Source organism: Microtus ochrogaster, unplaced genomic scaffold (genome assembly GCF_000317375.1).
Source record: "Microtus ochrogaster isolate Prairie Vole_2 unplaced genomic scaffold, MicOch1.0 UNK7, whole genome shotgun sequence".
NCBI lineage: Eukaryota > Metazoa > Chordata > Mammalia > Rodentia > Cricetidae > Microtus > Microtus ochrogaster.
This window is the reverse complement of record NW_004949105.1, coordinates 4,858,767-4,881,873: the sequence shown is the minus strand read 5'-3', so window position 1 is coordinate 4,881,873 and position 23,107 is coordinate 4,858,767. Positions and strand designations below refer to the sequence as shown.

Sequence of the window (23,107 nt, the reverse complement as noted above, 5' to 3'; positions counted from 1 at the left end):
GAGCACTCCCACCCTTAGGTGGCAACTACCTAGAATGTTCCCTCTTTCTGAATCTGGCCATGGTCACATGGTCTATAGTGGGCGTGCCTGAATACACAGAGTTCAAAGCTCTCGTTTCATCCCTGTCTGGGCTAGATGGCAAGGTGCAAGCCTAGCTCCTGCCAGCGACGATTTGGGGGGATTTGGAGCTCTGGGCCACAAAGAAGAGAACACTGTCCTCTACTCTGACACAACCACTTTGAAACTTGTCACTGTTGAGGCTGGGAATAAGTGTGCAGATTTTACCTACTGCCACAGGGTTTGACTTCTATGTACGACTTCAGGACTATCCCGTGGATGGTCCCTCGGGACTGCACTGCCACTGAGAGAGTAGCAGACGTGGAAGTGAAGTGGTTGTCTTTAAAAGGTTACCACTGTGTCCCTTCTTAAAAGCACACGACTGTGAAACCATGTCTCTGTTGCTTTAATTTAAAATCGCCTGTACCCAAAACTCCGGAGGTGTGGTGACTGTTCCTGGTGTGGTTTAGTGAAGGTAACACATCTGGTGTGCTCCCTGACTACACGCTCACATCAGGGTTTCCTCTTGTTATCACGTGCCCGTCAGTCTAAACACTTGCCTTAGGTCATGGTAGCCTGATGAAATTAGCCCTGAAAATTCCTAAGTTTACACTAAAATGTGCCATGATCTGATGCCAGCAGACGTCTTTAGAACAGTGGTGCCTAGTGTGTGGTCCGGATCAGACCCATGCTGATGTCTGCCCTTCGGATGTCTGTCCATCTTCCCTGACATTTAAAGGCACAGGTGTGTGAACTGGCCTTGTATATGTTCTTTTCTGACCTGAAAAACACTGATCCTTACCAGTGTCCTTGCTGTGTTAGGGCGGAGTCCCTGCCGCCTATGGTGGGGCTGTGGGAACAATGGGCCTCTGGGGGCTCTGCAGCCTTGGGCCTTTTCTCTGCAAGTGTCATGATTCACATCGGCTCCTATGACTACTAATAGTGTCTATTTTTCTGGTGTTTGAAAGGAAGCGGAACAGGAAAGGTGAGAAGAATGGAAAGGGCCTACGGCATTTCTCTATGAAGGTGTGTGAGAAGGTGCAGAGGAAAGGGACCACCTCCTACAATGAGGTGGCTGATGAGCTGGTTGCAGAGTTCAGCGCTGCTGACAACCACATCCTACCAAATGAGTCCGTAAGTATTCTGGAAGTACATGGACTTGGGTTGCTCAGCCTTTCAAGTTGAAGCAGTGGTAGGTAGATGCTGAAGATTCCTGGTTCGGTATAAGAAGTAACCTGGGCCATCTGCAAGACCAGTGTCACAGAGGATGATCAGGAGTTTCCCCTTGGGACATGCATGCGGTCTGAACTTCAAATGTTAATTTCCAAGCCATCAGGTCACCAAGAAGACTCGCTTTGTCTTCTAGGCTTATGACCAGAAGAACATCCGGCGGCGTGTCTACGATGCCTTAAATGTGCTGATGGCCATGAACATCATCTCCAAGGAGAAGAAGGAAATCAAGTGGATCGGCCTACCCACCAACTCAGCTCAGGAGTGCCAGAACCTAGAGGTGCACAGCCTAAAATAGGTGTTCTTTGTCACTTGAGAGGGCCATGTCAGGTGGCTGAGTTGATGTCATGGGAGTCCCTTTGTGTTTATTAGCCTCTGTTGCCAGGCAGTTTTTACATATAGCTGTGGGGCAGGGAGCTTAATTCCCAATCCTTATTTATGAGTTTTTCTGTTGTCGTTGTGTGTGTACACAAATATATAACCCTCCAACCCTGAGAAAGGATCAAGTGTAATGTTGAAGTTGCAGGGGCACTGGCCTTCTGTTTCTCTGTGGCCAATGCCATTGGTAAGCTAGTGCCTATGGCCTGGCAGGTGCAGTTTGTCAGTCTGCCTGCTAATGGGCAACCCCTCCTCACTGTTCTCTCTGCAGGTAGAGAGGCAGCGGAGGCTGGAGAGGATCAAGCAGAAGCAGTCACAGCTCCAGGAGCTCATCTTGCAGGTAGTGGCCCATCTGGGCACCCCACCTTCCCTCTGGAAGCAGGCTGTTGGCCACACAGGTCTTGTTCCCAGAGAGACTGACCAAGCAAGTGTGTCTAAGCACTCGTAGGCATGCCATGGACTCTGTAGATGTCAGTTTTGACAGCTCCTGGACATTGTGGTTGAGGCTGTATGTTCATGTGAAGTAGTCCTGGGACTGTGGGGACTTGGCCATCTAGAGAAGATGGTGTGTTCAGGGCTTATGGCAGAGCAGGCTGGACCTTCCAGGAGACCAAGTGATGATACTGATCATGGGGGTCATTGGTCACCAGCCTGGGATAACTGTAGGTATCCAGGACACATAGTAATTAGAGCTGGAGATCCCAACATGATCCTAGCCTCTCACAAGGCCATCTTCTTGGTTTTTTGAGACAGTTTCTTTGTGTAGCCTTGGCTGTCCTGGAACTCATTCTGTAGACCAGGCTTGAACTCAGAGATTTCCCTGCCTCTGCCTCTTGAGTGCTGGGATTAAAGGTATCACCATCACTGCCTGGCTTCACAAGGCTATCTTAACTACCTAAAATGTGACTGGTGAAGGAGTGGTGCTCAGGACCTAGTGCTTGGTGACATAGCTCTTCCCTGTGTGGAGGCCAATTTCAGGTACCAAGAAGATTTGGGAAATCAGGGATTCTCTTCCCAGAGGAAAAGGAGGCTGGGTAGGTAGTGGCCCAACCACTCCCTATTTCCTGCCCTTACTTGCCAAGGTTGAATTTTTTTTTACCATATGGGGATCAGGGCCTCTGCCTGTGTAGTTGCTTTGCCTGTGCCCCTTGTCCCCTATAGACTTTCAGCAGATGTCAGAACTGCTAAAGCTGATCTCTCATCACCCAGGTTCCCACTGTCTGCAGGAAGGACAGTGATTGTGGTACTGGTATTGACATCTGCCCGGGGGCCCTGTTGGTCTTTTTCAGCAAATTGCCTTCAAGAACTTGGTGCAGAGGAACCGCCAAGCCGAGCAGCAGGCCCGCCGGCCACCTCCTCCCAACTCTGTCATCCACTTGCCCTTCATCATTGTGAACACCAGCAGGAAGACCGTCATTGACTGCAGCATCTCCAATGACAAGTTCGTCCTCAATGGGTCCTCCAAGTGTAGTCCTCTTAGGGAACAAACTCTGGGATACATTGATGACAGCCTTAAGGCTGCTTAGTTAGAGTATTTGTGTTCTCTAGTGGTCCTTATGACCCAGCAGCAAGAATGTGTGTGCAGGTAGCATTGTGTCCCACCCAGTGATGTGCAGGCAGTGTTGTGTCCCACCCAGTGAGGTGCAGGTAGCGTTGTGTCCCTACCCAGTGATGTGCAGACAGCATTGTGTCCCTACCCAGTGAGGTGCAGTCAGTGTTGTGTCCCTACCCAGTGAGGTGCAGGTAGTGTGTCCCTGCCAAGTGATGTGCAGGCAGTGTTGTGTCCAGGCTCAGTGCCATGCCTAGAGCAAAACATCAGTTTGCAGACTTATGCAATGGTTTGTCTTTCATTCTCTAGTTCAAATTTTTTTGGAGAAGTTCAGTTACAGGATCTGGGATGGAGGATGTGGAGGGTAGTGGGGAGGAACTGCTGCCTGTCCCCACCTACAGTACTGGCCCCTAATTCTCACAGTACCTTTCCCCCACAGGTTTGAGTATCTGTTTAACTTCGACAACACGTTTGAAATCCATGACGATATTGAGGTGCTCAAGCGCATGGGCATGGCATGCGGGCTGGAATCGGGGAACTGTTCTGCTGAAGACCTCAAGGTGGCGAGAAGTTTGGTACCAAAAGCTCTAGAACCATATGTGACAGGTCAGTTGTGCCCTGTAACTGGCCATGATGTGACCTGCTACATCCCTAGTACTTGGCTGAACATCGGTCTCTTTGGTGTGGCACCTGCTGGACACGTGGTTGTTAGGTTCTGCAAGCGACATTTGTGGTTTTCATGATGGCGTGTTATGGAGTGAGAATCTGTCTCCTGAGGGAGGATGGAGGTAATGGGCCTGACGCACTCCAAAGGCTGTCAGTTGGTCCTTATAACCAGCAGCAAGAATGGCCTTGTGAGCTACTGGTGTTCCCTTAGTCAGGATAGTGTGGAGTAGGGCTGTCCATTCCCGGGCTTTTAGTGATTTTGCTGAGCTCAGGTCATGACACCATTGTGATACCCTAGTGGTAATTCATTTAAAAAAAAAAAAAAAAAGATCGTGTTCAACAGTCAAAAATGCATGGTGTGATTTTGCTTTCTGATATTGTTGTCAGGGTCTCCTTATGTTCTAAGAACTCTGTCCCAGACCACATGAGTATCTGTCCTGCCCTGTCTGAGGCTTGGGGACATTAGCTCCTGCCTGCACTCAGCTGTCCTGCAGCAGAGCAGTAGATGCAGGCTTGACACCTGGCCTGGGCCCTGCCTTCAGCTCCTGTAGAGCTCTGGGGCCTCAGCTGTAAGGGGATGCTGTGCACTTGTGCTGTTAGTTCTCTTTCTGCCCTCGGCTGCTTCTGGCACACAGAGCTGCACTGGGAGCCCCTCCTGAGGGGAACATGCTGCCCTTGTCCTGCCTGCCTGGGAACCAGCCGCCCTGGTTCATATTACAGAGGGTGTGGAAAGCAACCAGTCAGGGTGTTCGAGGATCTCCCCAAGCTGTGGCTGTCATGTAGCCTTGCTTCTTTCTTGCACATTGGGTCTCAGGAGTTTCTCTTTGTTAGAGATGGTCTTACTGTATACCTCTGGCTGGTCCAGAACTCTAAGAGAGTTTCCTCCCAAGTACAGGCTTCCCAGTTTTACTTTCATTTGCTTCTTTCTCTTTCTAGAAATGGCTCAGGGATCCATTGGTGGAGTATTCGTCACAACAACAGGTTCTACATCCAATGGCACAAGGCTTTCCGCCAGGTGACAACTGGGGGTGGGGTAGCTCTACTGTGTCAGATAGGCGGGGACACAGTGTTTATCCCTGCAGAATGCCCCCCATGGATATATAGATTTATGTGGTTGTTTTGTTGGTGGTTTTTTTAGTATTTGATAGTAAGGTGGGGGCAGACTTACAAACCTGTGCATGTCCTGCTGTCCTCAGCAGGGAAAGTGTCAAAGGTTTTGTTTTCTTTGGGGGTTTGTTTATCTGGGGGAGGGGATTTGAGACAGGGTCTCTGTGTAGTCCTGGCCTGGAACTTGCTTTGTAGACCAGGCCTCAAACTTGGAGATTCACCTGCTTCTGAGCACTGGAATTAAAGGCGTGTGCCGCCACCACCTAACCGGTATTTTGTTTTGTTTTTAGTAGTTTTTTTTTTAAATGGCTATTTTCTTAAAATATATCTGATGATATAGTGTGTATACAATTTTATTTCCTATTTCTGTATACTATATTTATAAACACTTTTGCTTTATTCTTATTATTTGCGTGTTTGTGTATATGATGTATGCGGGCATGTGTGGAATCAGTTCTCTCCCACCTTTTCATGGTTCCAAGGTTCAAACTTTTGTCTCCAGGCTTGTGTGGCAAGTGCTTTTGGCCCCAGTTTTTAAAAATCTGCTATTGTGTGTATGTGAGTGTTAGTATACATCATGGTACTTGTGTAGAAGTCAGAGGACAACTTTGAGGAGTTGTTTACTCCTTTCATTGTGGGAACCAAACTCAGTTCATCTGGTTTGCATAACAAGCACTATTACCTTACTGCAATACCTTCCTAGCCCCACCCCCCTTTCCCTTTAAGACAGTTTCACTATACAGCCAGGCCCGGCATTGACCTTAACATCCTGTTGCCTCACTCTCCCCAGTGCTGGAATTACAGCTCTCCATACCATACCTGGTCAAAACCTACTGTTGGTTTGTGGGTTTGTTTTTCTTCTTTTTAAAAAGTATTTTACTTACATTCATACATGCATGCAATGCATTCTGATCAAATCCATCCATCATTCCTCCCCACCAATTTCCTCTGTTCTCCCTCTCTTCCCTCCTGACTTCATATCCTTGCATATGATCATTTGCCCTCGACCCCTCTCTCCCTCACACTCACTAAGTCTGCTTAGTGTGCATGGGTGTGGGATTATCTGCCTGGCGTGGGTAGCCCTTGGGGCCCACATCCCTGAACAAAACGGACTCTTCTTCCAGCTAACTGACAACAGCTCCTCTGCTTCCCTGGGGCAGTAGTGTTTTGTTTTATGTGTGTATGCATGTGTGCACATGTAGGTACGTGTGCACATGGAGGATATCTTCTTTTATTGCTTATTTTTTAAAACTCTCTCACTGAACCCAGAGCTCACAGATTGGTTAAATCTGCCTGTCTCTACCTTCTGGCCCCCTAGTTCTAGGGTTACTGCTGAGTATGGCTTTTTCTTTAAAATACTATTTAAATTTGTATGGTATGTGAGTGTTTTGTGCATACACGTTTGCTCACCACATGCATGCCAGGTACCTGTGGAGGCCATAAGAGGGTGATAGGAACCCTGTAAGAGTGGCCAGTGCTCTTAACCTCTGAGCTGTCTCTAACGTTTGTGGCCTGACTTTACATGGGTTTTAGTGATCTCAATTCAGATCCTCATGTGACAGACAGCCCAACACTTTGCGTTTTATTGCATTATTATGTGATATTTTACTCTTGACTTATTGGGGAGCTTGACACCCAGCTCCCAAGTAAATCGCATATGAAGGCCTACTACTTATGAATGCCCAATTTTAGCTTGGCTTGTTTCTTGCCAGCTTTTCTTAAATTATCCGACTCCCTTTAGCCTCTGGGCTTTTATCTTTTTCTATTTCTGTATACCTTTCTGTACTTCTTTCTCCGTGGCTAGCTATGTAGCTAAGTGTCTAGCCCCTGGTGTCCTCTTCTCCTCGTTCTCTGGCTCTTCTTTCTTTTTGTTCTCGGTTCTCCCATTTATATGCTCTGCCTGCTAGCCTTGCCTATCCTTGCTCTTGCCTTGCTATTAGCCATTCGTTGTTGGAGGAGGCCGCTAGTTAGTTCCCGACTTCTTAGCCCCGAAATAATCACACAGAAACTGTATTATTTAAACCACTGCTTGGCTCATTAGTTCCCATTAGTTCTTATTGGCTAACTCTTACATATTAATTTAACCCATCTCCATTAATCTATGTATTGCCACGTGGCTGTGGCTTGCCAGTTAAAGTTCTGGCGTCTGTCTCTGGCAGAGTACATGGCTTCTCTCTGATTCTACCTCCTTTCTCCTAGCATTCCGCTTAGTTTTCCCTGCCTAGCTCTGTTCCCCTATAGCTCAGCTATAAGGCCCAAAGCAGTTCCTTCATACATTAATGGTAATCACAGCATACAGAGGGGAATTCCACGTCAGTTCATCCCTTTATTAGGACCATCAGGTGTTTTAGACAGGCACAGAAACACAGCTTCACAGAATTAAACAAATGAAGTATAAACCAAAGTCACACACCTGAAAATAATATTCCCCAACATCGCATCTCTTTATTCTCTGTGTTATTGGAGGACCTTCACTGTTTAAACATGCCAGCCATCATCTGGCCTAGCAATTTCAGAAGGTGAGTGGTGTACTTAGAGATAGCCTTAAGATGGCCTTTGTAGTGAAATTGAACAAGGAAATAATGAGTATTGCTTATTATGTTGTAGGTACAGTCTAAGTTATGCTTAAATGTTAATAAGATATAAATTTAATTGCAGAATTGTTTGAAGTTAATAGCCATAGGTGTTGCTGGAGTCAATTGAGGCCATAGTGTGAGTGAACACCCTCGTGTTATTCCAAGGGTTTTTGGGGTGACAGCGCGAGTGACATTTGTGTTTGAGGTTTCCTGTGTTGTAATGCACTAGCTCTCGGAGATCAGCTTTTCTTGCTCTTGTCCTGAAGTTTGAGCTGAATGAGAATGTGCTTAACAACAGTTATTGCTTGAGGTGGAGTGTGTTCTAATGTGTTTTCTCTGTAGTTGTGTGTGTGTGTTAAATATGTGGAGGGCAGAAGACAACTTCATGAAGTTGACTCTCTTTCCATCTTTATGTGGGTTCTGGGTATCAAAGTTGTGAGTCTTTACCCATTGAACCATCTGGCTGACCATTGGTTCTTTTTTTGGTCTAACCTTTCCTGGTTTCCCACTTCTCACATTGAGAGAATGAAGCCCTGGCCCTGTCTTGAGTGCAGTGTTGGTGTTGTGCTGTTTAGCACACAGTATGTAGGTCTCCTGCAGTTACTGGAACAGCCCAAAGGGTAGCTGCGGCTTTGACTGTTCTTCACCACCTCAGAGTAGTTTTGCTATGGTAAACGTTGTAGATGTAGTTCCCCATCAGAAGGAAGGCTAGTGTTTCCTGTACAGTGCTGACAAGTGTCAGAGCTCTAGGATCCATGATTGTGACTTTCCATTAACTGATAAGCACCTTCAGCTCAGCCTGCGCTAAATATGTGGTGACTCCCGGTTCTGACCCATGTTGCTGTAGAATGTGTGTGTGTGTGTGTGTGTGTGTGTGTGTGTGTGTGTGTGTGTGTGTGTGTGAGAGAGAGAGAGAGAGAGAGAGAGAGAGAGAGAGAGAGAGAAATTAGGGCTTGAGTGTATGTGAGAGACAGAGATAGGTAAATATTAGGGAATGAACCCTGTGCTTTACAAAGGTAATTGTTCCTTGTTTGGTGTTTGATGCCCAATCCATTCTTTTTCCTACCTTAGTATCTCAGGGATCTCATGTGAGGTCTAATGACCAGGCACTATACTATTACATGTTTAAAGAGGGTGGGCCGAGGAAGCCCAAGCAGAGTGAAGCTTATTACAGATTAGGGTTCTAATATTGCAGATGGCCAAAAATTTCCTTTTCTGCCTTGTAATTTAAAGAAGGAAGGAAGGAAGGAAGGAAGGAAGGAAGGAAGGAAGGAAGGAAGGAAGGAAGGGAGGGAGGGAGGGAAAAACCCACCACCTCTTAAGGTCATATCCAGCCTTTCTTGGATGGACAGAACGGGCTTCTCCCCACTGACGGGTCTGTCTTTGCAGTGACTTGAGCAATGGTGCAGATGGGATGCTGGCCACAAGCTCCAATGGGTCTCAGTACAGCGGCTCCAGGGTAGAGACCCCTGTTTCGTACGTTGGGGAGGATGATGATGACGACGATGACTTTAATGAGAACGACGAGGAGGATTGATTACTCAGCCTGTAGACCCCTTCTTCAAATTCAGCTTCAGGAAAAAATTACTAGAGAAGAAAACTTAAAGTGGGACTTTTTGTTCTTTTTGGCCTGCTTCCAAGAAGATATCCATGAGTTGTTGGGTTAGCTGTGCACCTCCAGTAAGGACTGTGCCCGCCATGGTGTGAGCTGTGTTGCAGATGTTTTGAAGCCAGCGTGCTGATGCAGAGCCCATATTTACTTTTAGGATTTTGTGTTTTTGCGCTTTCTCTTTCTCTTTTTTATTTTGTTTGAAGTTTATTTTGCCCCTCAACAGTTGTTGCTGGGTTTGCTGAGGAAACTGCACTGCACCCACACCAGTGACAATAATAAATGCTACCCTTCCTGGGCATCCAGCACCCAGGTGGTAAATTACCAGACTTCAGGGTGAATTTTCCTTTCACTTGTTAAATCATGCGGTGTCCAAAGAACCAAGCCAATAGCAAAGCTCTAGTTTTTAAACATTAAGCGCCATACGTCTTATTATGACTTTATTTTTCCTTAAATTATATTGACTGTTGTAATTCCATCAAGTTTGTACACTTTTTTTTTCTATTGCAACAACAAATTGCAAAGTAGTTTTTCTTGTTTGTTTGTTTTTGTTTTGTTTGGAAGAAGTTTACTGCCACGCTGGTGCAGCTATGGAAATTGTCTAGAAAGTTTGCTTATGGTAAATTTGCCTGATTTCTTACAGGCTACGTTTGGAAACTTTTTATTATATAGTTGTTTACATACTTATAAGTCTATCATTTAAAGACGTGTACTGAAACAAATGTTGTATTTGTTTCATGAGCATCTTCCTGTAATCTATTATAAAGTTGAAATTAAACATAGAGAATGTTTTAACAGTTTTTTAAGTCAAAATTTGTCAATCATTTTTAATAGTTCTTTTTTTATAAAAAGAAAAAGGAATTTAAGGACAGGCAATAGTCTCTTAAAATTTATTCACAAAAACTCGTTAACTGCACAGTTGCTCTTAGCTGCCTGTTCTAAAATGATAGTCTTTTTATTGAAACACAAATAAACTTTTCTGTAATATTTTATGGAATATAAAGAGACTTTAATTGTTTGACTTGTTTAACTCGGCACTGTTAGTTTTATTAATAAAACGTGCATGGGCATTTTAAACAGGCTCTGTGTTTGTGTGACTCAGGACTGTCGTGAGTGGATGAATTGGATACCAGCTCAGCAGCAGCGTCCTGGTATGTCTCATGGCCTCACAGTCCCTCCAGTGCCAGGCATGGCAGGTCAGGAAGGAGGAAAGGAGATGAAGCGGGAATTGGGTCATGAGTACCTTCTCTGGGTGCCCAAGTACAGAGGTTCGGTCTTTGACCTTTTCCTCTATCCTGAAAGTTAGGGTTCACTTTGTAGGTTTGACTTTCAAAAATACTTGAAGACTGAGCGTTCTGGAGAGGAGGAATGGGTATACCAGCAGTCTCTTCATGCCTAGACAAATGCACTGGTAGAAACTGCCAGATACAACTACTTAAGGACTGTTTGAAATAGGTACAGACAAGAGGTTCTTGACACTGGAGCTTCACTATGTCTTCAAGCTCTTCTACCCTTTGGCTGACTAGATTTAAAAGTTGGTACCTTTTTTTCCACCCCTCTCCTCCATTTTTCTTTTCTCCTTTGGGATTCCAGACACTGAAAACTCAGACATTAAAAAGCAACCTTCTGTTTGGGAAGTTGACTGGGCATGCCCAGGGAAAGAGGTACAGAGTTGACTTGAAAAGGCTTGTGGGTGGCATTTCTGGCTGATCCACCCCGAATGCAGATAACCCACAGCTGAGAGTTCAGAACAGCAAACCTTGGAAATAGAATTCACTTTCTGGACATTGTGAACAGATTTAATTGTCTTGTCTTCAGCAGAAAGAGGACACTAGGAAAACGAAAATGGTGTTGCACTTCCAGGAAGCGGTAGATCAGACACTGTGCCCGAGAGGCTAGAAAGAAATCCTGGGCAGAATGGACTGGAATAATTCACTAGGTAGCATCAGAAGTAGAATTAGCAAACTTGATGAATCCCCAGTCTGAGGGAACAGGAGAAAAAACGTTAAAGACAGAAGGAACACAGCTCTGACAGGCGGGGAGTGTGTGAAGAACTCTATGTGACTGAACTCTTCAAGCCGTGAAAGGCCCCCTGGTGAAGCATCCAAGAAACACGTTCCAAGTAAACTGAGGCTGTGTTCTCACGGACGAATTTTCCAGAAGGTAATGTTAAAAGAACTGTGGTAGTTTGGTCTGCATAAGCTTATAGGGAGTGGCACTATTAGGAGATGTGACGTTGTTAGTGGTGGTCTGTCACTGTGGGGGCGAGCTTTGAGGTTTCCTGTGCTCAGGATACCGCCCACTGTCTCAGACCATTCCCTGTGGCCTGCAGGATGGAGGACTCTAGCAACTTTCGCAGCCCCGTGTCTGCCTGCACACCTCCATGATGGTAATGGACTAAACCTCTGAAACTAACCTACCCCAAGGAAACGTTTTCCTTATGAGTTGCTGTGATCATGGTGTCTCTTCACAGCAATAGAAACTCACTCGTCACATGTGTGCATTCCTCAGGAACATCCAGACATTTGCCATCTGTGAGGCTGCGAGGCAGTAGGCTGATATGTTGAGAATGCTGGGAAGAGCAATAGGACATCCATCGGGAGTCCTGCCAGCCCATGGAGCACTTGCTGTATAAGCCTGGCGACCTGAGAGCAGTCTCTGGAATCATGCACATAAACAATAATAAATTGTAAAGATTTTTTTCAGGATTTGATTTTCAGTTTCATATCCTGTCACTGGACAGGCTACAGAGTAAGACTCTGCTTCAACTTGGACTTTCTTCCCTAAGAGCCGTACCTCCCCCAGACAGTTTCTCTGTACTTTTGGAGCCTGTCCTGGAACTTCCTCAGAAGACCAGGCTGGCCTCGAACTCACAGAGATCTGCCTATCTCTGCCTCCCGAGTGCTGAGATTGAAGGTGTGTGCCACCACTGCCAGTCGAGAATTTTTTTGGGGGCTGGAGAGATGGCTCAGTGGTTAAGAGCATTGCCTGCTCTTCCAAAGGTCATGAGTTCAATTCCCAGCAACCACATGGTGGCTCACAACCATCTGTAATGAGGTCTGGTGCCCTCTTTTGGCCTGCAGACATACACACAGACAGAATATTGTATACATAATAAATAAATATTTAAAAAAAAAGAAAAAGAATTTTCTTTTTTTTTTTTTTAAGAATTTATTGGGTATGCAGTGTTCTGCTTGCATGTATACCTGCAGGCCAGAAGAGGGCACTAAATCTCATTATAAGGGTACTAAACAGTGACCAGAAACCAAAATGAAGGACACAATGCAAACATAGGAACAACAAAACATTGCTAGCATTGCAATGTTTTTTTTCATAACTTAAGAGACTAATGCATTGAAAAAATAGCTCCTGTGCACGCTATATAATTGAGACCAACAACTAAACCTACATGTTCATCTCTGCAGAAAAGGCCTTTTACAAAATTCAGTAACCTTTTTGATGGTCAGCAAATATTGAAAGAAACAGATGTGAGGTCATGAATGAATGGCCTCTGAGCGTGATACACAGGGTAAGGTACTTATTAGAACATGGCGAGGGGTCACTATTAATTCTGCTCAACATAGTCCTAGAAATTCTATTCAGGGAAGTCAGAGTAAAAAAATAAAAAAAAATCTCCATTTGTGGATGATATAATCTTACGTATCAGAAATCTAAAGGAATCCACTAAAATACTTTTAGGACTAATACAGATGCAAGAAAGCACCTTAATTTTGTATAGCTCTCGTGGTTCAAAAGGAACCGAACCCATAGAACGAACATACTGCAAAAACGGATTTACTAGATTGATTTACATAACGTGGACTGGGTAATCCCCAACAGTGGCTACTTACCTGCTGGAGTAGTTCCCAATGCTGAATGCATCAGCAATCCCCTCTGGAGCTGGAGGTGTGGAGGATTGCTGGAGAAAGGCTGAGGAGGTTGGGTTCTGCTGTCAGTAAAGGATGATACAGTGTAGATGCACTCACAGTAGGAGGAAACTCATAGCACTGCTCTTTCCTCTGACATTATAACTGGGCTACCACATATAGGGGAAGGGCCCCCATACAGTTCACCTTAGAAACACGCTCACAGATCTGCTTAGTCGACCCCAGATCCGCTCTAGTTGATAAGCAAGATTAGCCATCAAACTGCGACCAAAATAACAGAATAACACAAAGGTAGATTATTTTGGCTTGGCTTCGGAGATTTGAATCCATAATTCTAGGTTCCATTGATCATGGGGCCTTAGTAAAGAGTATCATGACAGACACTGGCAGGAAGTTAGCGCATAGGTGGGGTTGGGGATCAGCTGAAACATTCAAAGGATGCTCCCAGTGACCTACTTCTCCAGCTAGACTCTACCTCCAAGTGTTATCACCTTTCCAGTCTTCACAGCTGCAGACTGAACACTCAATCCAGACACGAGGAGGACGGTTCACATTTGGATAGTAAGGCAAAGTGACAGAGGAAATCTGAAAAGGACATAAAGATAAATTTACACTGGTATAATAAAGAATAAAATTCTTAACTGACTTACCCAAGGAAATGAAAGACTTGGTGAACTCTATAAAACAGAAATTTATGAAAACATTCCATATGGTGTAGAAGATAATGCTGAGAGAACATCCTCGGGATCCCTACCCAAATCCTAATAGTGGGATTTGTGGAGAGGGACGACCCACCCAAATTCAAGGCACTCTGATTTGCAAAACAGTCTTGAAAGTGAATAAAACTGAGCCCTCAGACTTAATTTCAGACTCTACTGCTGGTATGGGCAGGAAGCCAAACAGACTACAGGACTGGCAAAGCAAGAAAACACGCTTGAGCAAGTGTTCTTGGGCTGTCTGGTGGGGAAAAGCAGAGACTTTCTTCAACAAATGGTGTTGGGAGAACTGAGTACCTGCATGCAAGTGAGTGAAGGATTGGCGGAACGCCATCTAAAAAGTCAAAGGGCACTAAAGAGACGGCTCAGTAGTTAAGAACACTGGCTGCTCTTGCAGAGGGCCCAGATTTGATTCCCAGCACCCACACGGTAACTCAAAACCATCTGTAACTACAGTTCCTGCAAATCTCGTGCCTTCTGACTTCCACATGGTACACAGGCATACATGCAGTCACAACACCCACACATAAAGTAATTTTTTTTAAAAAAAGCTAAGATGGACCTAAATGTGAGATCTAAAACTATGAAACTTAAGAAAACAAGGCAAAACTTTACAGTGTTGGATTTGGCGATAATTTATGACACCAAAGATATCAGATGAAAAACAACACTGTTGTAAGCCTCAAGAAAAAAAAGCAAAGCATGCATTGGAACAGAAGTGCTCACCCACAGGTATTAGTTCCTTTTTCTCATCTGTGTGATAAAACACGTAACAAAGATCCACCTAAAGAAGCTAATGTCTGCTCGCAGCGTGTGAGGCTGCCGTTCACCATGGTGGGGAAGGCATGGCAGCAGGAACACGGGACAGCTGCCCACGCCACATCTGTGATCAGGAAGCAGAGAAATGAATGCTTGTCCTTAGCCCCTTTTCTTTTATTTAGGTCTAGATGCCAGTCCATGGGATGACATCTTTCACATTTGGGGTGAATCTTCTCTGTCCGGCTAAACTTTTCTGGAAACTGCTTACAGATACCCCAGAGTGTTTCTATAGTGATTCTAAGTCTCCTCCAGGTGACAGATTAATCCTCACACCACAGGATGAAAGAGATATATGCAAACCCTGTGAAAAAAGTCGTATATAAAATGGAGAGAACCCTTAAAACGGAACAGTAGCAAGCAGAGCGCTTGGTGGAGAATGGGCAAGGCTGTGGTTCAGTGCCTCTCTGTGGAGATCGGCAGTGGTCTGAGAACATGAGAAGGTACTCGACACAAGAATTGAGAAATGGGCCGGGCGATGGTGGCGCACACCTTTAATCCCAGCACTCGGGAGGCAGAGGTAGGTGGATCTCTGTGAGTTCGAGACCAGCCTGGTCTACAGAGCTAGTTCCAGGACAGGCTCCAAAGCTATAGAGAAACCCTGTCTCGAAAAACCAAAAAAAAAAAAAAAAAAAAGATTTGAGAAATGGGAATTAGAACCATAAAGAGATGCCACGTCACTTTATGAAGACCTGTGACGCAGAAAATAGAGTAAATGCCAAGTCATTATGGTCTGAGTCTCTAAATGCCAGGTCGCTATGGCTTGGATCTGTAATGGCCCCTCACAGCTTTTGTCTGGGGTGTGGATTTGCTTCTTTTTTGTTGTCATTTTAAGACATAGTTTCCCGTATCCCAGACTGACCTTAAATTTGCTACATAGCTGAAGATGGGCATTAACTTCTGTTCTTTCTGCCTTTGACTCCCAAGTGCTAGGATTACAAGCATGTGTCACCATACCAGGTTTATATATGCTGGGTTCTAACCCAGGGCTTTGTACAAGCTAGGTAGGTGCTACCAACTGAGCCCTGTTTCCAGCCCAAGGCCCATACAGGCTGCCCCTTAGTGTGACGCTTTGGGAAGCTGGGGGATTGTAAGAGGGGGGGTCTAATGGGAAGACTTCAGTCCTTTTGGGGGATCTGCCCTTAAGAGGAATCCTGGAATTTGAGATTTTTTTTAGAAAAAAAAATTCTGTCTCCTGACCATAATGTGGAAAGCTTCATTTACTATGTCTTGCCATGATATCATGCCCCTACTAGACGCTTACTAGGCAATAGGTCAACCTGGTCAACCTGAAGGCCACAGCTGTGAGCCCAAATGAACCTTTGTTCTCTACTAAACGGCTTATCTCAGACATTCACTTTAGCAACAGAAAGCTGAACAACTGTTCCATGCTGGTTAGGAGGCAGGAAATAGAATTCCTGCTGGTGGATATGAGAAATGCAGTCACCTTAGTGGAAAACACGAGGTCTGTCCCTTAAAGAATTAAAAACAGGAGTTTGCTGTATGTGGAAAACCTTGGACGCGGAACTTGGAGACACATCACACACTTACGATCACAGCACCATTGATCGCCAATAGCAAAAAGGAACAAATAACCCAAATGCCCACCGATAAAGGATATAAAGGACAAGACATGGACAATACCCACTAAAATTTTAAAACTTTAGTCTTGATGGAGAAGGAAATTCTGACACATGATGAAACCTGACAGTATCAGCCAATCAGAAAAAATACTGTATGGTTCTAACTGGATGCTTTTCTCTATCTCACCTGGTCCCTTTGGACTGGTTTCTCTTCTGCCCACTGGTCCCTACAGCCACTTATGAAATAATCATTCAGAGGCTTAATATTAATTATAATTATTTGGCTGATGGCTCAGGCTTCTTACTGGCTAGCTCTACATATAAATTAACCTATTTCTAATAATCTGTGTATGCCGGTCATGCTCTGGCATCTTCTCCAGAGGCTGTTGACATTTCACTGACTACGCCTTCTTTCTCGTCATAGTTCTGTTTGGATTTCCCACCTAGCTGTATTCTGCCCTGCCATAGGCCAAAGCAGATTCTTTATTAACCGATGGTAATAAAACATATTCACAGCATACAGAGGGGCATCCCGTATCATATGGTCCCACTCATATGAGGCCCCAAAGTTAGACACAAGGAGACAGAAGGTGGAGTGGTTGTCCGGGCTTGGGGTGTGAAATAAGTGCTTGGTGGATACAGTGACGGTGTAGGGAGATGAGGAACCCTGTGCGTAGATGCGGACAATGGGTGTGAAGCTGTGTGAGCAAGCAGATGTCCCCAGGCTGCCCTTAAAATGTCAAGTTGCACATATTATGGTAGGTAGGAAGGAAAGACTGCCAGGCATGAAAGGGTATGCTATATAGTTTATGTCAGCTTGACACAAGCTAGAGTTTTGAGAGGTGGGAATCCCAACTGAGAAAATGTCTCCATAGGATCCAAGGCACACTTGTAGGGTATTTTCTTAATTAGTGACTGATGTAGGAGAGTCCACCATTGTGGGTGGGGTCATCCCTGGGTTCTACAAGAAAGCAGGCTGAGCAAGTCAGTAAGCAGCATTCCTCCGTGGCCTCTGCATCAGCTCTCGTCTCTAGGTTCCTGCCCTGCTTGAGTTCCTGTCCTGACTTCCTTCAGTGATGAACTACAATGTGGAAGTGTAAGCCAAAAAAAAAAACCCTTTTTCTTCACCAAGTTGCTTTGGTCATGGTGTTTCTTCATAGCGATAGTAATCATAGCTAGTACAGTTGGTCCCAGGAGTGGAGTGTTGTGACAGACCTGACCGTGTTGTTTTGAGGGGGGATTATGGAAGGACTTTGGAACTTTGGGCTAGAAAAGCTGTTGAGTGTTGAGAACTCAGTGAGCTGTTCTGTAGGAGCGTGAAAGAAAGGAATATTGAGGGCAGTGTAGACAATGGAGGCTTGGCTTGTGAAGGTTCAGAGGGAAACAGGGACTCTACCAGGACTTCTGAATCAAGAATCTGTGGGCTGAGAAATCAGCTGTGATTGACAAGAGACCAGAAACAATAGAGAAAAGCCATGCTTTACTGGAACAATAGATGCTGGTCAGCTGGAGCTAAGTGGTTATCGATGAGTAAGATGAGACCTTCACCACTGAGGTGAAATCTTCTGGGACGTGTTTCCTCAGAGTCCACACCCAGAGGCTGTGTTCCAAAGTTGGTCAAGGTTGCACCTTCTGCTGCTGGCTGAATTTGGTAGTGTAGGGGCCTCCCAGGTGTTGCTGGTTTTGAAGTGATGACGGGGTCATGAAAAGCAGCTGTACTGGGAGAGTCCAGGATAGGGCACTGGAGAAGGTGTGACTTCCGTAATAGTTGAAGCCCCAGAATTGAAAGGTTCACGGAGGCTTGGCACCATGAAGAGAGCCATTGTTGAAAGTGCAGCCCAGTTGCAGCAGAGGACACCAGCATTGTGGAGATGCCAGGGCCATGGGATGAACACTAATAACAGCACAGTGGAGCGAAACCATCCAGAGCCTAGAAGACAAGCTGTGTGCTGCAGAGGGCAGAGCCGGAGAAGTGACTGAAACCCTTTGGAGGAGTCCAGTAGGTTGTGTGGGTCCCAGACGGACATTGCTTTATATACACTGTCGGGAGTTTTGTTTTGCTTTGATCTGATTGTTATTATGCCTTGGTTCTTCCCTCTTGAAGTAAGAAATCATTTAACTACATTTTTTTTATTTTTACAAGCACCCACAGTTGAGAGATTTTGAACTTTTAAAGGGGATTTTGGAATTTTAAAGAGACGAGATATTTTAAAGAGATGAATAGTTAATGTCTGCATTTGTAAAGACTGTGGAACTTTTAAAGTTGTTTATGTTCTTATGTGAGATCTCAGGGATGAATGAGAAAGGAAAGGTGTTTACAGTGATGTGTTTGTGTGTCTAGTGACAAGGGATCAATTGTGCTGGCTGGTTTTATGTCAACTTGACATGAGCTAGAGTCATCTGAGAGGAGGGAACCTCAATTGCGAAAATGCCTCTATAAGACTGGGCTGTAGGCAAGCCTGTGGTATATTTCCATAATTAGTTATTGATATGGGAGGGCCCAGCCCATGGTGGGTGGAGTCATCCCTGGGTTCTATAAGAAAGCAGGCTGGGAGAGCCATGAGGAGAAAATCAGTAAGCAGCACCCCTCCATGGCCTCTGCATCAGCCCCTGCCTCCAGGCTCCTGCCTGTTTGTGTTCCTGTCCTGACTTCCTGTGATGATGAACAGTGCTGTGGAAGTGTAACCCTTTCCTCCCCAATTTGGTCACCGTGCTTCATCACAGCAATAGTCACCCTAATCAATACAGAGCTGGATGTTTTACTTGGCTTGGTCAGAATCAGTGGATGCTTCTGAAAACCGCTGTTTGCTAATGGAAATGAAAATGACCCCTTCCCCCAACTCTTGAGCCTCGAGTTACTGTAAAATATTCTACAGAGTGTGGAACATGAAGGGGGTACACAGAACGGTAGATGCATGTCTAGGTCTTACACCTCAGGAAGCCCTGTACCTGTTGCACTGCATGTGCGCATGTGTCTGTATCCTCCTGTGCTGTGTTCTATCTCAGCTTGGAAGAGACAAATGCAGGCTTTTTGGATGCAAAGGAGGCCGTAAGAAGTGTGAGTGTCTTGAAGGAAAGAGCCTGATACCTTGGAGGCTAAGACTGGAGATGGTCACAGGGTAGGTCTGTGGGCAAAGTGACAGGCTGTTTGTGTGGAACTGAGTGTCCCTGCACCTTAAGCCATCTCTGAGCTGTGTGCCCCAGTGATTGAGGTGTCAAGGACACTTGTACTGTGATTGAAATCATACAAAGGCTTTAAAGAAAAGAGCATTTGGTTCTTCGTAATTTTTTTTTCCCGGCTCAGGAAAGACATGACTTTTTCACACAGGATAAGAATGATTTTAATATAGTTTGTTTTTATGGCATGGGGGTTGGAGTCTCAGAGGCACAAAATTGGGAATGTGTCATGCCGGGGTGACCAATGTTACACTGATATGGACCCTTAGTTCATATTGAAGCTCAGGAAAGACAGGTGATCACTGGGCAGTAACACCAACAGATGGGTCACTCTGGGGTCTCTGCAGTGGTCACAGGACTCTGGGCTCCTGTGGTATCCTCACAGCTACAATTGGATTGCAGACATATAAGGAAACATACATATAACTGAGCTGGTGATGTTCAGGGGAGTGCTGGCGGGAGCACGGTGTCCTGGTGTCAACAGATGGTTGTCACCAGCCAGATGGTTGTCACCAGCTGAACTGCGTTGGATGTGGCTGTGCACGCTGCCCAGCTGAGGGTGTACCCTCAAAAGGGAAGGGCCTGCTGGGCGTCAGTAGGTGTGGAAGATCACTTCTGCTTACTTCTGTATTGTAAGCTTGAACTCCACTTTCCCTTCATACGGGTCGTGGGGATTGTCGAAGGTCACATGGTCTGCCAGGATCTTGCACACGATGAGGACTTCTGTGTTCTTGGGGACGTTGAGAAGCTTTGCTGCCACCAGAGGGTTACTGTAATGGGGCTGAAGTGGGAGTACAGGGGAATGGGACGCTTGGGGGAAAACCTTAAACTCCTGATCCTCCTGCGGCCCCTTCCCGGTTGTTGGGTTTCCGGTTTTTTGCCCTTTTGTTTTGCTTTTTTTTTTTTTTTTTTTTTTTAATTGAAAATGGCTTTCCTGTTGCTAGGTAACTTAGCAAGCGCATTGGGGCTGAGAGAAACAGACCTACCTGGGCTTTCTTGCCGTAGTAGGGGAAGTAGTGGAGGCTGAAGGTACCATTGGGTGGGTAGTACTCAACCTGCAGGGGCTCAGGGTACTTCTGGGGATGTCGGTGATCCTCCTGAGGAGGAGAGAACGCAGCTGAGTCTAGGAGCACCAGGGCACGTTCTCCTTTGTGTCCAAGTACACATGTGAGTTGTGTGTGTACCGTGTGCCAAGCACTGGTGGCAGTGCCAGCGATCCCAACAAAACTTTGCATGTCAGAGTGATAGGGTCAGCCTTGCACTGGTCAGCTTTCATAGTCAGGCCTGAGAGCCTGGCAAGGACCCAGTTCCTCAAAAGGCCGAACCTCAGCCACTTCCCACCCCACTTGTTCCATCTGACAGTCCTGGGTGAGTGGTGGGATTGGGGAAACTGTGTTTGCTTATTAGCATTGTGAGGTGAAAGCTGGCAAGACCAAGGGCTCATTTGCCAAAGCCAGGCTCCGGGTCGGTGCATTTTGCTGGATTAAGTGTAAACACTTGTTCCTGGGAGCCATTTCCTTTTCGTTGTTGGAGGCAGACCTGCCCAACGGGTAGCTCACATTCATCCAGGAACAATGAATGACCTCTCAAATCTAAGGTCAGCTTGTGTGTGGCCACAATCATTTCAAAAGTGAAGAGCAAACACACACCTGACGCCCTAGGGACAGAGCTCTGGCAAGACAAATGTTCCCTGGATCACTCCCGGAGGTGCCCTTTTGACATGTCAGTTAGGGCTCAGCATTATAAACAAACCTTGGGAAACATTTAGTGAAGGTAAGTTTAATATTCAATATTGTCCTTAGTCATTTTGTAAGAGATCAATGCCACCTAAGTAGACATACTAAGCCTCATTAAGCAACAACACTGTTGGTGGTCTGGAATATTTTTATAAATAAAAGCTATAGACAGTGTGGGGGTGAGTCACCCACATCAATGCCAGGCTCTCTGAGTGCTGCACAGACCTGGTGATGGGGAACCCCAGCTACAGCATTATTGCATTGTGCTATCACTCCAGACAATGCTTGACAGGTGACAGTTGGCACGTGCTCAGAGTTAACTTGGGTCCCCTCCCCCAACCTCAGCTGTACTCACCTGGAAGGTGCAGTCCACTCGGGGGGCTGTGTTGTTGCTGGGCAGGAACTTGACAATCTGGAAGAAAGGCTGTGATGTACCCCGGTGTGCAGGTGGATACTCACGTGTGCTTCTGAGCCATCGCTCTGGGGTACTGCGGTGTAGGAGGGCGGCTGGCAGTGGCAGAGCGTCTGCGTCTGCTGTGGTGATATGCAGCAGCCTTCCTTGCTGCAGAATGGGTCTACCTGCCGCTCTCAGTGGCCTCCAAAGCCTCACATTCCTTCCCTAGACTTTTTGAGCCTCAGCCATTGTCTCCTGAGCTCTGAACAGGACCTGCCTTTGGCAAGAGCATCAGCTGCCACATGGACCAGTGCAACCCTGATCATACCCTGCTCACTAGGCAGTTCCGGGGAGCCCTTCCACGCTGGATAGCCTTGTGGTGGGTTCAGTGTATGAGCGTGTGGCAGTGAGACTGATTGGGTCTTCACCTGCCACTTGGTCCCTTGAAGCGTGACCCCAAGCCCCTATTGCCTGAGTGCCACTCAGCTTGACCGCATTTCTTCCTCTTGCTTACGGTGCCTCTGTTCTTAGGGCATTGGTGGGACTTACTGCCACCAGCTTCAGTACCACTGAAGCCCCAGTGATTCCTGTAGGACCAGCCCTGGAGGACTCCTGTTTCTGGGGCAGAAGGAGACCATGTAGGATGCCCCAGCTCCTCCCAGTCTGAACCTACAACTCAAGGCCCTGCTGGTGAAGAGATCTCCTTCATTAGCTCTGTGTCGTGTTTATACAGTATTTATAGTTATAAGGCTGGCAAGACACTGTCTGAGTAGAAAATTCTAGACTTGTATTTAAGAGCTGAACATAATGAATATGAATGGAGTCAGGGTGAGGCATGATGAAGGGCCCCAGGACCATCGTTAAGTGTGAGGAGGGGTTCCTTACCACTCCAGAGCCACCTCCAAAGTGGGGCCTTGACACTCACCCTGTTCATTTTAATAATGAAGCAGGGCTTTCCCTCCTCGAAGCCGAAGCTGGGGTCCACCAGGCCGGAGCAGTTCTGCAGCATGTTTGCAGTGAATTTGCAGGAGAACTTGGTGTGGTTTGGAGCCGCAAAACTCTCCTGGAAGAAGTACTTTTCGGAGGTACAGTTGATGCTGTCCTGCTGGGATGCTGGGGTGTAGCCTGTAGAATATACATCTTCTCATCAGCCAGCCCCAAGCTGTCCAGGGAGGCGGTCCCAAGACCCAGCCCCACATTGTCCGTGGAGGAGATCCTGACTCCCCAGCTCCACACTGTCTGTGGGGAGATCCTGAGTCTCCAGCCCCATACTGTCTGTGGGGAGATCCCGAGTCCCCAGCCCCACACTGTCTGTGGAGGAGATCCCGAGTCCCCAGCCCCACACTGTCCATGGAGGAGATCCCGAGTCCCCAGCCCCACACTGTCCATGGGGGAGATCCCGAGTTCCCAGCTCCACACTGTCTGTGGGGAGATCCTGAGTCTCCAGCCCCACACTGTCTGTGGGGAGATCCCGAGTCCCCAGCCCCACACTGTCTGTGGGGGAGATCCCGAGTCCCCAGCTCCACACTGTCTGTGGGGAGATCCTGAGTCTGGGAGATCCCAAGTCCCCAGCCCCACACTGTCTGTGGAGGAGATCCCGAGTCCCCAGCCCCACACTGTCCATGG

General features: G+C 46.4%; 2 protein-coding genes across 6 annotated transcripts in view; one reads left to right on the top strand and one right to left on the bottom strand.

Moving 5' to 3' along the window:
• Positions 1-10,251, top strand: part of Tfdp1 (transcription factor Dp-1) — a 43,160-nt gene extending 32,909 nt beyond the window's left edge. For 3 of the 4 annotated variants that reach the window (XM_026788800.1, XM_026788799.1, XM_026788801.1), the window contains 7 exons: positions 1,026-1,191; positions 1,424-1,567; positions 1,937-2,005; positions 2,955-3,106; positions 3,654-3,820; positions 4,817-4,895; positions 8,953-10,251. In XM_026788800.1, the coding sequence (XP_026644601.1) occupies positions 1,026-1,191; positions 1,424-1,567; positions 1,937-2,005; positions 2,955-3,106; positions 3,654-3,820; positions 4,817-4,895; positions 8,953-9,100 (925 nt within the window). In that variant the 3' untranslated portion in view covers positions 9,101-10,251. Of the gene's footprint in view, positions 1-13; positions 803-1,025; positions 1,192-1,423; positions 1,568-1,936; positions 2,006-2,954; positions 3,107-3,653; positions 3,821-4,816; positions 4,896-8,952 lie in introns of those variants that run through there. The other variant, XM_013353444.2, reaches the window with a different exon arrangement.
• A 9,719-nt stretch (positions 10,252-19,970) lies between these two features.
• Atp4b (ATPase H+/K+ transporting subunit beta) overlaps positions 19,971-23,107 on the bottom strand; it is an 8,908-nt gene continuing 5,771 nt past the window's right edge. Inside the window, exons 4-7 of one of the 2 annotated variants that reach the window (XM_005366258.2) lie at positions 22,407-22,606; positions 21,443-21,499; positions 20,338-20,448; positions 19,971-20,132 (exon numbers count right to left, since the gene is read on the bottom strand). In XM_005366258.2, coding sequence (XP_005366315.1) covers positions 19,971-20,132; positions 20,338-20,448; positions 21,443-21,499; positions 22,407-22,606 — 530 coding nt within the window. The remainder of the gene's footprint in view (positions 20,133-20,337; positions 20,449-21,442; positions 21,500-22,406; positions 22,607-23,107) is intronic. The other variant, XM_005366259.1, reaches the window with a different exon arrangement.